Below are 17,563 nucleotides of genomic sequence, written 5' to 3'. Positions count from 1 at the left end.
ATATAGGGAGGGATTTCATTATTAAGGGCCTTAAATGTGAGTGTAAGTAATTTGAATTTGATTCTAGAGGAGATTGGGAGCCAGTGAAGGGACATACATATGGGAGCAGCTGATGTTGAGAGGCGAGTCTAGCGGCTGCGTATAGAACAGATTGTGAAAGGTGACTTGTTGGAATACCTGTGAGGAGTAAGTTGCAGTAATCAAGGCGGGAGATGATGAGAGACTGAATCAGTGTTTTAGTTGATTCTGAACTGAGATAGGGTCGTATTCTAGCAATGTTGCGCAGTTGAATACGGCAAGATTTTGCAAGTGTTTGAATGTGTGGTGAAAAAGACAGATGCGAGTCTAAGATAACTCCTAGGCAGCGTGCCTGTGTGGTGGAATGAAAGGTGGTGTTGTTTCCGGTGAGTGAGATCTGAGGGACAGGGGAAGATTTTGGAGGAAATATAATGAGTTCTGTTTCAGGTGGAGCTGAGACATCCAGGAGGAGACAGCAGAGAGACAGTCTGTGACTTGGGAAAGGACAGAATTAGAAAGATCAGGAGTAGACAAGTAGAGCTGGGTGTCATCAGCATAAAGGTGATACTGAAGTCCAAATGACTGAATAAGTTTTCCTAGTGAAGTTGTATAGAGCGAGAACAGCAGGGGGCCAAGAACAGAGCCTTGAGGAACTCCAACAGAGAGTGGGAAAGTAGTAGAAGTAGAGTTAGAGAAGGAAACTTTAAAGGAACGGTCAGACAGATAAGATGTAAACCATGAAAGAGCAGTGTCCCGAATGCCAGATGAGTGTAGAATGTCAAGGAGGAGTGTGTGGTCAACTGTGTCAAAGGCTGCAGAGAGATCTATATATTGTATGTTATGGTTCTTATAGTATTCCATTTGTGATGTCAGCCTTGCTCCCCTGTTATATACACTGTGTAGGATTGTCAGTCTCGTGATTCCTCTTATATATATGCTTTGTGTTTTGTCACTCAGCAGCATCTGTAGCAGAGAGATAAGCAACTTTATCAGCAACTTTATTAACAATGTTTTGTCACCTCACTCTCATATTACATTTAAGGAACTACTGAGAAGCTATGGACTGACTATGGCGGCCGTGGGCACCTCCATTTTGGGAGCGACGCCGGCAGGGGAGGACACGCCGCCCGGAGCTCCTGGAACTGCTCCGGGCGGCGATCGTGACAATATTGACCTTTTGCATCTTTTCCCTAGAGCATTCTCTGTGCAGCCTCAGAGATCACCTGACCAGAAATACTGCAGCTCTAACTAGAACAGGAAGAAGTGTGGAAGCAAAAGTTTATTATTGGCTCATGTGACCTAACATGTATGTGTGTCCTTGGTTTGTGTGTGTGCACAGTGAATCGTAGGATCCCAGGGGACGGCCCTTAGTTCTTAAAATTTTAATTTTTTATTTAGGATTACCCATTGGCACATATTTCTAAAAAAGTATATTTTTATGAAAATGATTTACGTAGCTGAGGCAGGATTTTACACATGACTTGCTTTATGCAATATAATTGAGTTGTTGGGGGGTATAGATTTCCTAAGCAGAAGGAAACAGGATTGTAGGTAGTAGTAGGAAAAGTGCAAGTATAGGTGAGGAAATGCTTCCAATTAGGGATGGGTGAATTTGACCCATTTCATTTCGCCAAAAATTCGCCACCGGCGAAATGTCGCCGACGCCCATTAAAGTCTATGGGCGTCCAAAGAATTTTGTCGTGCTGCGAAATTTTTTTGATGCGCGTCTTTTTATTTTGATGCACGACGCCATACAAGTCTATGGGCGTCATTATTTCAGCGAAACAATGCGAAAGAATTCGCCCATCCCTACTTCCAATCTATCCATTTCTGAACTGATCTAACTGGTATGTCTGGAGTTAATGGAGTGCTTATTGGCCATTTCTACTGTGATCTTACTGACATGTCTGGGGTTAGTATGCTGATTATCCAATTTCTGTAATAAATATACTGGCACATATAGGGTTAATATACCATTATCAATTTAATTCAGTGATTATACTGGCATGTATGGGCTTAATATTGCTCTTGTCCATTTTATTTAGTAATTATTCTTGCATGTCTGGGGTTAATATACAGTTTTGTTTACATTTTATTTAGTTATTATACTGATAGTATGGGGTTATTGCTGCTATCCATTTTATTTTGTGATTATGCTTGCCCATCTTGGGTTAAAATGCCCTTTATCTATTGTATTAAGTGATTATACTGGAACATCTGGGGATAATATTGCTGTTATTCATTATATTTTGTGATTATACTGCCATGTCTGGCGTTAGTATACCCTTTATCCATTATATTAAGTGATCATACTGGCACATATTGTGGTAATATTGCTATTATCCATTTGGTACATCTGGGGAAAAAACAGCTGTTATCCATTATATTTAGTGATTATACTGGCATGTCTGGGGTTAATATGCCCTTTATCCATTGTATTTAGTGATTATAATGGCATGTTTGGGGTTAATATGCCCTTTATCCATTGTATTTAGTGATTATACTGGCAAATCTAGGAGTAATATTGCTATTAACCATAATATTGAGTGATTATACTGGCCTGTCTGTGGTTAATATGACCTTTATTCATTTTCTGTAGCAACTACACAGGCAAGTCTGTGGTGTGTAAAATGGGTGTTGTATGTAGGGACATAACCACAAAGTCGATGTAGTAAAAAATGTTAGCTGCGCGCACTAGATCTTTTTGTCCCTCTTTTCATTTTGCAAATGTTGGGAGGTACGTTAATGATCAGCTATAATTTTGTGTACAGGTATGTAATCTGTTGTCCTAAAACCCATTATTCAGGCAGAAATACTAAAATATGGCAATGCCAATTTCCATTTTAAGCAGCAATTCCTATATTTTAATGATTTCTTTTTTTCTGTATTAAAAAAACTATTATAATAAAACAGTAGCTTGTACCTAACTAACCTACATGAATCCAGATTGGTGGCAAAAACAATCGTTTTGGGTTTAATTAATGTTTAAATGACTAGATGGTATCGCTATTTATATTACAGAAAGACCCCATATCCAGGCCCCAATCATTTTTTATAATAAAACTGGTATTACAGTAAATCTATTGGACCTTTTTAAGAACTACTGATATCCAGGATTTCTCGTGAAAGTGTGTGAAACAGTTGCAGTTCAGCTTGGAGATTCATACCTACATTGGACCATGAGAGGCCAGAAGAGAAAAGGAATCGCATGTGTACTGTGGGGCGGGTTACCCGCAAAAAAAGTGGGTACCCTACGGGATGAGGGTAGGATTTTCGGGTGCGGGTATAGATGCAGGTCTGCCGGTTGGGTTGCGGGTCTCATCTATATTTCTTATCTTGAGTTATATTGTCTATATTTTACTCCTTTTAAAATTTTACAAAAAGTTGCTTCTGTCTCTGCCCACTTTTGATGACAGAACTTCCTGTTTAATGGTGGTCGGCGGGTTAGAGGATCGTGTTGTGGATAAGGCAGTTGCGGAACGGGGTCACGGAGCGGATGCAAGTGGGTAAATATGCGGGTTGCAGTTCAGGTCATGGGCTGTGGGTTCGGGTCGGGTCTAGTGATGGGCGAATTTGCGCCGTTTCGCTTTGCTGAAAGATTGGTGAAACGGCGAAAAATTAATTTTTGACGCCATTGTCCGTTTCGCGAATTTATTCCCGGGAGCGAATCGTGCAAATTCGCCACAAATTCAAGCCTGGCGAATAAATTCGCCCATCACTAGTCGGGTCTCAAAAATTGGTTCAGCGCAGGACTCTATCGCATGTAGCAGTGGTCTACCTTGTAGAGCAGCCTGAAACAATCTAATAGGGGCCCAGGCACCCCCAGCAGGCCCCTATAGAGGAAGTAGATGTGGGTGCCTGCAGCCACTGGGTCTGCTTTTTGTGTAGTTATGGCACTGGCTGTAAAGTAGTGCCCCTGTGTCTATACTTCTACATCAACTTTCTCATTTAAAGCCTCTTTCCACAAACATTCACACATTTGGTTCAGATACAACACAGGCTATCAGACCACAGACTAAAAATAACTATAAATTAAAAATCTGCACTATGTTGCAAAAAAAAAAAAAATAGTTGGTCTACTTTCAATTAGTTTTGAATTGGCCTTTTATGTTTTTTTCTGAACAACTTTTTTTTTTCTTTTTATATCTCAATGTAAAATGCCCACCGGTGGCTGATTTCTGTAACAAGAAAGACCCCCATTTTCTCATCTTTCAAACTTCCCAATCGAAGAGGAGCAGCGCATAAAGTTGAATATTAAAAAAACACACAAAAACAAATAAACAAACAAAAAACAGATTATTCTAGATTAAAACTGGACGATCCCTTTAAATGCAAAATCCAGGAGTGAACAATTATGCAAAACCATTTTAATAGCTGTGAAATATATCTCAGTGATTAAGCCTATGATTAATAGGCACATTTATCAAGAATTGAATATTGAATTCATGTGAGTTTTTGTTTGGCTCACATAAATTCGATTTTACTCGAAATACGAATAGGGGAAATTTTATTTTAAAACTTGAATTTCAGGAAGGCTAAAAACATCTCCAAATTGGTCACTGCACCTCTCCCATTGATTTACAGTAATTCAGTAATTCGGCAGATTTTAGGTGAATTCTAATTCTTAAATTGCCAGAGTATGATAAATCTCAAAAATCAAAGTAAATTTTTTTTAAAAAAACTCGAATCGAGTTTGGATGATTCCCTAGTCGAATTTGACAGTTTTGACTATAAAAAAATTCAAAAATTTTAATTTTCAATTCAACCCTTCATAAAGCTGCCCTATGTGTCTCTCTGGTGACTCAAAAGGCTATTGTTTTTAAACATAATGTAAAATAAAAATTTTAAATAAAGTGAAACCTCAGTTTTACATCCCCTGATTTTAAGTTCTCCCTCACTTTACATTGTTTTTTGTGACCCTACCTATATATTATGCATAATACATTTCCCTGCTTTTACATGATTTTATTATGGTCCCTTGAAAAACATAAAACCCCCAGTTGTACTGTATTTTAACTGGCTCCTGGATTCTACTTCTGATGTTCTGGATTGGTGCCTGCCTGTCACTATAATTTTCTGTGGTATATCTTAATGTAGTTGAAAGTCTAATTAAAGGAGAACTTAACCCACCATACAACCCCCCCCCTTAACTGCCTGGTATTGTCTCCCTCCCCGCACTGTGTTTTAGTGAAAAAAAAAATCTGTAAAATGCAGAACAGTGCAGCGGAGCTCCAGGGCACCATCTTCTGCCGTTTCATATTCTTTCAGGACTCAACGCCAACATGAAGTCTGCTGGAGCATGGGCAGTTGGGCCAAGTCAGGAATCGGCTTCAACCCAAAAGAATATGAAGCAGCAGAAGATGGTGCCCTGGAGCTCCACTGGACTGTTCTGCATTTTACAGTCAGATACAGTCAGGGAGAGGGGAGGGAGGTGATGCCAGGCAGTTAAGGAGGGATTTTTTGGTAAGGGGGGATTAGTTCTCCTTTAAATGGCAGTTTAAAGGACCCCCTCCCCCACAGTGAGCCATTTCTCTATGTATTGTACCTCCTTCTTACCTGTTTCCTCAGGCAGCACGGTGATTTGTAAGAAAGAACTCTAAGATAGTGATCTTCATGATAACTAGGGGAAACCAGACTAAATGGCACCCTCAAGGTATTAGCCTTTCCTTGCCTTTTATATAAATATATATACTGTATATATATATTATTGTATACATGAGTATAATGTATGTACTTACTATAGACTTGGAGATGATACAGTTGGACACACCGCTTATTTGATCGCAGACGGACAGCTGCTGAGTAGATTCCCTGGTCCTGATTGGTCAGATCAGTGAGGGTTAAGGAGGCGTCTGTCTCACTGTACAATTTTCCCTCATACTTATTATCCCAGATATCAACAGGCTCATTGGGTTTTGTTGTAGCAAAGAGATTTGGTTGGTCTCCATTAGATATAATCCAAGTAATTTCCTTTATCTGCTCCTGCAGCTTCACTGGTAGACTGGCTCCTCCCCCTTCTGCTCCACTCACATTTATCCTGGGGCCACATTCCTTGTTACATGAAATATCTAATAAATGAAAAAAATTGAATTGTAAATTGTTAAACGCATATATATTATACTGAGCATAGTGTGTACCCTGTATGTCTATTCCATATAGAATGTTGAGCCTTCACATCAGTGACTGGTTCCTCAAGGTGAAAGAGTGAAGACAGACCTACCAATGACATCAGTACCCCTTTACTGAATACAAGGATGGGATGGATTACAAATGGCCTCTTGGAGACTCATAAGAGCCAATGGTAGATGAGAGACCCTGCAATTTCTACAAGTTGGGGAGGCTAGGAAGTGCATACGCTGCATATAAGCTATTCATGACAACTTATTATTTATTATACATCTTTTCTTTTGACTAGTGGTACAGGTATGGGATCCATTATCCGGAAAACCAATTATCCAGAAAGCTCCAAATTATAGAAAGGTCATCTCCCACAGACTCCATTTTATCCAAATAATCAAAAAAGCACCTTGTACTTGATCCCTTATTGGATGCAAAACCAGCCTGTTGGGTTTATTTAATGTTTACATGATTTTCTAGTAGACTTAAGGTGCAAACAGCCAAAATACAGAAAGATCCGTTATCCGGAAAACCCCAGGTCCTGAACATTCTCAAAAACAGGTCCCATACCTTTACTGAGTATTAATCCTACTATGGCCATGATTTTGCCCAGTCAACAATAACTGTAGCCCATTCTGATTTGTATTGCACACCACTGGCAGTGCATTCTTAAATTCCACGCATTGAAGTCATCTTTTCATTGTTTATCACGTCTTCTTTTGGCCAAACAGAATTCTTTAGGGTTACAGCTCCCTTGGCTGACCCCCAGACTTTTGGTGAGTGTGTGTCAGAGGAAATATCAGAATAAAGAAGCTCCTGGACCATAGCAGTCTTAAGCATACATCTAAACATACAGCCCTAGTGCCCACCTTGTTGTAGCAAGAACGCAGCACAGGAATAAAAAGAGACACTTACATTTGTACCAGGAGAGGAGAATCAGAGTCTGGTATAAAAGGAGCTTCATTTTTCTTTTGCCTTCAGAATTGGAATGACATATTTTATACTGAAAGTGTAAACTTCTGAACAGCTTCCGGTGGTTGAAAACTTCTTTTCACAACTCCATTCCAACTTCTGCAAAACAAGATAAATAACCTACTTGTGGTGTCACACATAACTGCAGTAGAGTCGGAAAAATGGTGTAGAGGGCTGCTGCTTACAATGGGGATCAGATAGGATCTGTGCAGCCACTGGGACAGAATGCTCTGTTATACAGATAGCTAGAATCTCAGCTGCCATAAAGCAGGACAGGACTGCTGCTTACAATTGGGATTGGATAAGATCTGTGCAGCCACTGGGACAGAATGTTCTGTTATACAGATAGCTAGAATCTCAGCTGCCATAAAGCAGGACAGGACTGCTGCTTACAATGGGGATCAGATAGGATCTGTGCAGCCACTGGGACAGAATGTTCTGTTATACAGATAGCTAGAATCTCAGCCATAAAGCAGGACAGGACTGCTGCTTACAATGGGGATCAGATAGGGTCTGTGTAGCCACTGGGACAGAATGTTCTGTTATACAGATAGCTAGAATCTCAGCTGCCATAAAGCAGGACAGGACTGCTGCTTACAATGGGGATCAGATAGGATCTGTGCAGCCACTGGGACAGAATGTTCTGTTATACAGATACAAATACAGTCTCTTGGTTATAGCGGTGGTTCCTATGAATGATCCCATAGGCTCTTTCTGCATAGTCATTAGCACATATATTATAAATACCCAACACCTTCAGTACACCCTCATATAAACTGTTTGACACCGAACAATCCACCAAAAAGTGCTCTTGACTCTCCTCCACCCCACTACCCCAGGGACACTCTTTTCTTACATGACTCAGATATTTCATGTTGCCCCGCACATACAACTTGCCCTGCAGTGTCAGCCAGGAGTTATCAAACAGTTTTGGGGGGAGTCTCACGCTGTTTAAATACTTTAGTATCTCCTCCAAGGTTTTGCTGGTACAGTCTCTTATAGCCAGTGGGACAGTAAAGAAGGAGGTTAGTACCCTGGCATAGATTTGCTTCCTTGGGGTTGATGTTATTTCTTCTGCCCCAATGCCCCACCTCTTTATCAGCTTAAGGGCATGGGCAATGTGTGGTGGGAAATAGCTCTGTCTTACACGGACCTCTTTCGCCCTACCGCCCTGCAGCCAGTCCATGATAAAAGACGATGCCCAAGACCTTATACAACTTTCCCACAGGGAGCTTGTTCCTTGAGTCAGACCCGCAAAGTTAAACTTTAGGAACATGACACCAAAGAAGGTCACAGGACAGACCATCCCCAAACCTCCCTCTTTCCTCTGCTGGAACGTTACCCCTCTTTTGACTGGGTTTAGCCTATTCCCCCAGATCATCTGGAAGAATAAGCTATAGACTCGAGCATAGAAAGATTCTGGCAAAGGGAACACACAGGACACATACAAAAACAATGGGATCAGAAAAGTCTTGATAAGGTTAACTCTTTCCCTATAGGTCAGCTTCCACCCTTTCCAACGCTGAACTTTTGCCAAACCGGTATCCAACTTCTCTTCCCAATTTAGCCTGGCATTATCTTCCCTCCAAAATTTAACCCCTAGTATTTTAACTTGAGAGGAGGCAACAGGGAAGGTTCTTAACTCAAAACTGGGCTCTTCCTCCAAACTCCACAAAGCTTCCGACTTTTCACTATTGACCAGAGACCCTGAGGCCTCTGAGTAGCTTCTGATGCAACAGGAGACTCTCTCCACCTCTTCAGGCTTTGAGATAACCACTGTCACATCATCCGCATAGGCCACCAACCTCAGGCGCTGACCACTGGGTGCGCAGATACCCTCCAAGTTACCTCCCTGCAGCGACCTAAGAAATGGATCTAACGCAAACGCATACAGCAAAGGACTCAGAGGGCACCCCTGTCTTACTCCTGTCCCAACCTGGAAGTCTTCACCCTGCCAACCGTTAATCAGTGGGAAGCTTCTCGCCCCTTTGTACAAAACTTTTATCCAACTAATAAATTGCCCTGGGATACCGTATTTAGATAAAACAGCCCATAGGTACTGGTGATTCACCCTATCAAAGGCTTTTGACTGATCTAAACACAGAAAGTATTTCCCCCACCTGTGAGCTTTGCATAATTCCAGAGCCTCTGTAATGGTAAAGACAGCTCCAAAAATGCTCCGCCCCTTCACCGTGCAGAACTGACAGTCAGACAATAAAGTGCTTGAAAATAAACTTAAACGAAAGAAAATAACCTTTGCGAGAATCTTTCTATCTGTATTGAGCAGGGCAATCGGCCTCCAGTTCTCAATATGCTTCTCGTCCTTACCTATTGACAACAAAATCAAAGAGGAAAACTGCATAGATGGCGGGGGGTTTCCTTCCTCTAAACAACAGTTAAACACCTCAACAAGTGCCGGGGGCCAACAGATCTTTAACGGTCTTATAGAATTCTGATGTTAAGCCATCCGGACCTTTAGCTTTCTTATTCTGCAGACTCTCTATCGCCAACTTTACCTCCTCCTCCGTGATTTTAGCTGTCAAGGAGGAAAAATCCAAATTTCCCTCTCCAAAGTTCTCTCCCCAAACAAAGCAGCATAGTAGGATCTCACGACCTCCAGTATTCCCTCCCTTGCCTTTTGCTCTTTACCCTTGAAGTCAATGAGACCCCTCACCAGTTTCCTTTTAACTGACTCTTTACATTTCCTAGTAGGAAAAAATGGTTACATTTTTGGTTTCAGGACGTGAGATTGGGATTGCCTTAAAATTTTCCTACTCTTTTGTGCTTTTCTTTTGGTCATAAAGAGCCCAAAACCTCTCCATCCCCTGGGACAGTTTAAAGCTGAGATCATATTCAGTAACAGAAATATCAAGAAAAGCATTGACATCATTAGTAGTGAAACCCATAGACTCTTTCACCAGGTTACGTGCCACATATCTCCATCCTGGGAATTTGTCTTGCTCCCCCTCCCATTTAATTCTCACCACATTGCGCCTTTTAAACACCGGCCCATCAAAGGATCTATTTACCCCAGATGAGTTAGCAAACAGCCTCCTCCTTTCCCACACATTCACAGGTGCTTGGCTTCTCTCTTGCCCAACCTCTGGAGCAGCCTTACTGCCCCCCACAGTCCCCTCTCCCATCCCCCCCACACCAGCACTCTCAACCCCATGTACCCCCTCACTCACAGCCTCTCTCTCACCACTTGCCCCACTCACACCTGCACTCACACCTGCACTCACACTCACACACTCTGGCTGCACAACAACATTAGCAGGGATATTAGAGGAAACATTAGAAGAATTTGTGTTCCCTTTTTTCATCTACTCAAACCTCTCCCGGTTCTTATAAATCTCTTCCCATGGCTTAATTATTAGAAAAGTCTTTTTAATTTCGTCTTCCAGTTCCTCCAACTCTTCATTGTACAAAGCAGTCTTTCTTATTCTCTGCCCTCTTAACTCTCCAGTCGCCATGGCAGCCAAACTAAGTTCTTTTGCAATCACTCCATAGCTTTTAGTGCTCTGACAATTTCCTCCTGATTTACAGAGTCTTTAGAGGTGGAGGTCCCAGAAAAGTCTTTAGAGACACAGTCTGTAGCAGCAACAGTCTCATTAGTGGAAGCCCCCTCCCCGACACAGACAATTAAAGAAAAGTCAGTTTGTTTGTTTGTTGTTTGTGCCTGCACAGTCTGGCTCCAGCACCTGTAAAGCCACAGTTTCGGCCAGGGAACCATAGTCCATGCATTCCTCCCACTGGTGCAGCAGCAGTTGGTTCCATTTATGGGGAGGGATTCACTTCCACTTTACTTTCCTCTCTCTGGCTCTTTTGCTTTTCCTTCTCCTCACTGTCTCTGCTGGACTGGCTGCAGTTCTCGCTGGGTGGGCGGAGCTTCCCCTTTGCTGTGCACAAGCTTGTCTCTGCTTCCAAAATGGCGTCCTCCTTCCCAAGCACATGGCCGGCCTCCATTACTGCAGTGCAGCTGGTACCTGCTTTCTCCCTCAGCTGGGGGTCACTGTCCATAGCAGCAGCTGCTTGTGTGTCAGTACAGCCGCTTGTACCTTCCTTTTCCCCCAGCAAAGCACCGCTCCCCTCTGCTCCCTGACTGATGCAAGTACCAGACCAGTGGCTCCAGTCTGCTCGGGTATTCATTGCCCCTGCTTCCTCTGTTGGGGGCAACTTCTTACCCATTTCCAAAAAAAATATATAAAACAAAAATGAATAGTAAAGGCTATAAAGCTGCAAAAACAGCTGAGAAATCAACCTCCCCAGACCCAGAAGGGCCTGGGTAAGTCAAAATCACAAGCTCTCTCTCAAAATCACCAGCTCTCTCCAAATAGGTCTGCTCCCTATGGGGATCAGATAGGAATTTTCAGATAGAAATTTTTTTATTGAGAAAAAATTATCAATTTACAATAATCATCAGCTCTGCTAAATCAAACCTGATTTTAAACTATTTACCACCAATAAATAATCTTTGGCTTGGCAGTATCTCCTACCACCAAACCCTCTTGGAGTCCTTCCTCTGTCCATAATTCCCAAACCAAGACAGAACACCATAGGCCGCATCAGCACAGGACAGGTGTTTGATGTGGGGCTCGTTGAGAGCCTCTGCCAGCCGATATTTTAAAACTTTTGTCACAGGACAATCCACAAGAAAATGTTCTAGGGTCTCATTAGTGGAACAGCCCCATGGGCACTACCTTTATGTGATGTTCAAAAAGCTCACATTGCCTTGGACAAAAAGTCTTCCCTGAAGAGCCAGCCAGTTCAGATCAAAATACTTTGGGGGCACCCTTCTGTCACTGAGCCACCGGAGGCTCTGAGAAAGGACATCCCCCACACAGTCCTTCAAGGCCAAGGGGACAACAAAATAGCTCAATAGGATCCTCTGATATATTTGTCTCCTTGTAACAGAACTCAGTTCCCCAATTCTAATGTCCCACTTTCTCAAAAGTTTTAGCCCGAGTAGAATATGCAGTGGGAGACAATTCCTGCGCACTCGGACCTGCTTCACACTATTGCCAAGCACCCAATCTCCTACCAGAGGCAATGCCCAATTCCTGATGCAACATTCCCACAGGGAATTAGATCTTTGGCCCAGGCCCCCAAAGTTAAACTTCAAGAAAATGGATCCAAAGAAAGCCACTGGACATAACATGCCCAATCCTCCCTCTTTCCTCTGCAGGTAAGTAATGCCCCTTTTTACTGGATTCAGCCTGTTCCCCCAGATTAACTGGAAGAACAGGCTTTGGATCCGAGCATAGAGAGCTTCTGGCAGCAGATACAGGTAGGAAACAAACAAAAAGATAGGGACCAGGTAAGTCTTCATGAGGTTCACCCTTTCTCTGTAGGACAGCTTCTACTGCTTCCAATGATGTACTTTAACATTTCCAGCGTCCAACTTTTCTTCCCAGTTTTGCCTACCATCATCTCCCTTCCCAAATTTGATTCCCAAAATTCTAATCTGAGTTTGGGCTGTTGGAAATTCCTGGAGTGGAAAAGCCGGCTCCTTGTCTAATGACCAAAAAGCTTGAGACTTATCCATGTTGACCAGAGACCCGGAGGCCTCTGAGTAACTTCTTATTTTCTCGGACAGCACTCTCGCATCTTCTGGACAAGAGACTGCTCCCGTGACATCATCCGCATAGGCTACTGAACCGAGAGGCTGGCTACGGGGAACAGAGAGACCCCTAATTCCACTCACCAGCAAACGCCTTAGAAAAGGACCAATCGCAAAAACATATAGCAGAGGTCTTAAGGGACACCCCTGTCTTACCCCGGCCCCAACCTCAAAGTTTTCACCACGCCACCCATTGATAAGTGGAAAGCTTACTGACCCTTTGTACAAAGCTGAGAGCCATCTAATGAATGTTCCCGGGATGCCATACTTTGCCAAAACGGCCCACAGATACTCATGATCCACTCGATCAAAGGCCTTAGCCTGGTCCAGAGTTAGAAAGTAACACCCAGTATTTTGGACTTTGCATAGCTTCAAGGCTTCCCTAATAGTAAGGATCACCCCAAAGATGCTCCGCCCTTTTACCGTGCAGAACTGGACAGGAGATAATAAAGTGCCTGAAAATGAACTCAATCTAGTAAAAAGTATCCGTGCAAGAAGCTTCCTATCAGTGTTGAGAAGGGCAATTGGCCTCCATTTCTCAACATGCTTTGGATCCTTGCCTTTTGACAGCAGGATCAAGGAAGATTCTCTCATAGAGGGGGCTAAGATACCCCCTTCCAGGCAGTCTCTAAAAACCTCTTTAAACTTCTTATAAAATTCGTCTGTAAGGCCGTCTGGTCCTGGAGCCTTCTTTTTAGCGAGGCAGTCGATGGCAGTTTTGACTTCATCCTCCGTGATATCAGCTGTCAAAGGCTCAAAGTCCAAATTAGTTACATCAGGCCCTGGGGTTGCCTCCAGGAAGGATGAAGTCCTCCCCTTATCCAAAGCCTTAGCCGGAACAGAGAACCGTAGAAGTCTTTCACTATCCCAAGGATGCCCTCCCTTGATGTTTGTAACTCACCCTTGGGATTGATCAGACTAGGGACAAGTTTTCGGCCAACATTCTCTTTGCAGTTTAAAAAGGGGTCCGGCATAATCCCTTTCCTGCACAAGAGATTTGTACCGGCTGTACTGACATTCTCTGATCTGGGCCTTCAGCTGGGCAATTTTTGACCCCTCCACCCCATCCGAAATAGAGGACTCCAACTTCTTTAAAAGAGTCAGCTACTTCTTATACCTATTTCCCTCCCTACGTACAGATAGCTTACGGAAGAAGGTTCGGAATGAGAATTTGGCATCCTCCCACCATGATGACACAGAGTTGTAAAAATCGACTCTATCGAGCTGGTGGCAAAGAAGAGCCTCCACAGGTTTCTTTGGAACAGTACTACTCTGTGAGTCCCTCACTTCTGTTTCACTTTCCTCACTGGTCTCTCTTTCTGGTGTTACAAAATCCTTCCTCATCTCCTTGTCAATCTCTGGGAAAAGGGTGACTATATTATGGTAGGCCTCAGGGCAACTCCTATGCACGTGTCCCATTCGATTACAGAGATTGCACCTGACATTTACACATGCATCTGCAACATGACCAATTGCATTACATAGGGCGCACCTCAGGACTGCACATGACCTGGCCAAATGGTTACTTGCTCCACATTTAAAGCACCTACTGGGCCGCCCAGCATAAAAACAGGTACCTCGTTCTTTCCCAATGAAAAAAGAATTGGGCAGGTGCTGTGGAACGTTACCTGAGATGTTTAACTTAACCTGTGTTTTCCAGACTCCTGCCCAAACCCCATCCTCATCAAAAACCTTAACTAGAGGTGTAAGGACTGTACATATGGGAATGTCAACCATATGAGAATGTCTTCCTGGCGTCATTCTTTGTTACAATTGTGATGTTTTTTGTCTCAGGCTTTGTCAAAGGGATTACCACAAATTGTTCCCAATTTTGGTTACCTGCCCTTTTTTGCATATTATAGATAGCCAAAAGTGTTCAAGTGCTTCCTGAAGCTTAAAAGTGACATCAAAATCAGTTTCAGTTTGTGCTATAACAGCTGATAAATCCCCAGGCCTGAACCCCATACTATCCAGTATGACTGTTCTTACAAGAAACCTTCTAAATGGAACTTGTTCTTTCTCTCCATCCCATTTAATTTTTACCCAATGTTTCCTCTTAAAGGGTTGGTTATCATGGGACACGTCTGGGGTTGCAAAGAGCCTTCGCTTTCCCCAAAAACTGTTTGCAGTTTCATCCACCCCTCCTACCTGAATAGATTCTACCTCCATTCTCTGCTGTACCTGATCTGACTAACTCTCTATATCACCAACTTGCTCGACCTCTACCCCTGCCTCCTGAGTCACAGACTCTTCCGCTGCATTCTCTTGTTCAGGCTGCACAACCGCACTCTCTCTCACTTCTGTTTGCTCAGCCGCACTCTCTCTCACTTCTGCCTCTTCAGCTTGACTCTCTCTCACTTCCATCTGCTCACACTCATTCCCATCTGTGACAGGTGCCACACTCTCAGCCACACTCTCAGCCACTTCATTCTGCACACACAAAAGAGATTCCATTTTGTCTTGAGATTCTGGGCCACTCTCAGCTGCTTTATGGGAGACCTTCTTGCCCTCTGTCTGGTTCCGGCGCCGGACACTTGGATCTTCTGTTGGTCTCACTGCAGCTTTAGGCAACTCTGGAAAGTCCTGATCAGATGAGATTTCATAGGCGGCTTAAGACGAATCCTCATACCGTAGCTTAGGTCTTGTGCTGGTTTGTGGCAGATTCACCTTGAAGCTTTTCTGTTCTTTTTTCTTCTTTTCTTGCTCCTGAATCTCCTTCTCATCAAAAGTCATGTTCTGCTAATTGACTCTGTCACTTGGTCGTTGCTGCTGCCGCCGGGGAGGCAATGGTTTTGCAAACTCTGGTTCACTTTGAGAAGTGGCCGGACTGTTGGAGGTACTGGATCGGGTCTGGCGCCGCCCAGTAGCAGGATGTGGATACGCTGCTTTATAACCAGAACGCATTGACTCAAACCTTTGCTTGTTCTGATAGATTTCTTTCCACGGCCCGACTTTCCCATACAGTTGGTTTATTCGCTGGTCAATGCTGCTCATTTCATCAAACAAACTGTCTTTCTTTCTCCTGTTAAGCTCAGTTTCCTTCCCATCAGAAAAGGATACGAGGTTATTCAGACACTTTATGGATATCTGCAGTTTTTTCTTTTCATTTTGTAATGTTTGCAGCTCCTTTAAGGCGTCTGCAACCTCCTCTGCAGTGATTGGCTCGTCTTTGCCTTTAATCTTGCCTTTGCATGGAATGGCTCCTTTGCTTGGCTTTGCCACTGTTGCTTTAAATGTTGGCTCCTCCCCCTTCTTCCTCACAAGCTGTTCCTCCTGCACATTCTCTCCCCCTGGTGATTGAGCTGTAACATTGGCTGCACCTGCACAGGTGAGAGGCTCAGTTTGACTGACAGGAGCCTTTGTGATGTCATTGCCAACGCCCCCAACTCCTTGTGCAGTGTTTGCCGGCGCCATCTTGGATTCCCCATGCTGAGACTGCAGGTCTGCTGCAACTGTCAGTTCACTTCCCAGACTCTCCCAGCTCCACAACACAGACACCTCCCTCCCCAGGGGCCACAGACTCCAACTCCATGTGCATCACAGGGTCTGACAGGGGGGGATCACTGTGTGTTTGGGGTGCAATAAACTTGTGCATTTTATCAGCAGCTTTGGCAGATGTTTCTTTCTTTTGCAGGGTTTTACTTTCAGTGTCAGTGCATTTACTAAACTCACTCACTGCTGTAACCTGCAGCTGCTGCTTTTTATTATCTGCACACACAGGGTCACACTTTGCAAAATAGACAGCACCCAACAGGAATTTTCTTAAAAAGCCTTTATTTGAAGGGCTTTATTCAGACGAAATACAGCAACGTTTCAGGCTTACATTAGCCTTTCTTCAAGCTACTGAGTGCACATGCAGTTACAGATTTTATACTTCTTTAAACAGCACCATCTACTGGCAGCTACATCTTAATTAAACACATGAAAACCCTTAATTAAATTGAATATACACTGTTGCAAGTTCAAATGAAAAACTTTTTACAATTTTGTGATACATTCTTCTTTTGTTACACATTGCTGGATCATGTCCATACAAAATATTATAGTCCAAGAACAAATATCTGAAAAAGATAAAAACATTTAAAATCAACTATTAAAATTTGTGAAGTTACCGGAAAATTTTGTGATGTTCATATTCCCTATTCAAGCCTTTAGGGGTAAGGGTACCTAACAGCCTAATCCACCTCGCTTCCTTTTTTAATAATTCCTTACTTTGATCCCCTCTATGGTGTAATTTCGGGACCCCATCAAAAACCTGATATTTTAACTGATGGACACCATGTCCCTTCTCAACGAAGTGACAAGCCACTGCTTGTTCCACCTTTTTAGTTCGTATGGCGGATTTGTGTTCTCATATCCGCTCTTTAACCATGTGAGTGGTTTGCCCCACATACTGTAAACCACAGGGACACTTGATAACATAAATTACAAAAGAAGAAGAACAAGTGTAGTGCCCTTTAATTTTTATGGGAGTGCCCCTGTGTGAGTGATAGATAACCTCACCTCGCTGACAGAGCAACAGTTACAGGTTAAACATGGGAAAGTACCCTGCTTCACTGGTCTCAATACCTGTTGTGTCATCTGTGTACTGCCCAAATCTGATCTCACTAAAAGAGATCCCACAGTCTTATTCTTTTTATATGCCATAGTGGGAGATACCTTAAATTCCTGTATATTGGGGATCCCATCCTTCAGTAAACCCCAATGTTTATTAATTATTTTTGAAATATGTGTACTCAGAGAACTATACTTGGTAACAAATGTTAAATGTCCATGTATGGATTCTCAACCATGGCTTGCTGTTCCTTCAGTAAGGCTAAAGGGTAACCTCTTTCC

The 17,563-nt window shown here is 43.0% G+C and overlaps 1 protein-coding gene across 1 annotated transcript in view; it reads right to left on the bottom strand.

Annotated features, from left to right (window-relative positions):
- LOC108699594 (SLAM family member 9-like) overlaps window positions 1-7,166 on the bottom strand; it is a 36,010-nt gene extending 28,844 nt beyond the window's left edge. The window contains exons 1-2 of the mRNA XM_041573616.1: window positions 7,051-7,166; window positions 5,757-6,086 (exon numbers count right to left, since the gene is read on the bottom strand). Coding sequence (XP_041429550.1) covers window positions 5,757-6,086; window positions 7,051-7,099 — 379 coding nt within the window. The 5' untranslated portion in view covers window positions 7,100-7,166. The remainder of the gene's footprint in view (window positions 1-5,756; window positions 6,087-7,050) is intronic.
- Between the last annotated feature and the right edge of the window lie 10,397 nt (window positions 7,167-17,563).

Source organism: Xenopus laevis, chromosome 8L, assembly GCF_017654675.1.
Source record: "Xenopus laevis strain J_2021 chromosome 8L, Xenopus_laevis_v10.1, whole genome shotgun sequence".
In the NCBI taxonomy this organism is placed as follows: Eukaryota; Metazoa; Chordata; class Amphibia; order Anura; family Pipidae; genus Xenopus; species Xenopus laevis.
This window is presented reverse-complemented; position numbering and strand designations above follow the sequence as displayed.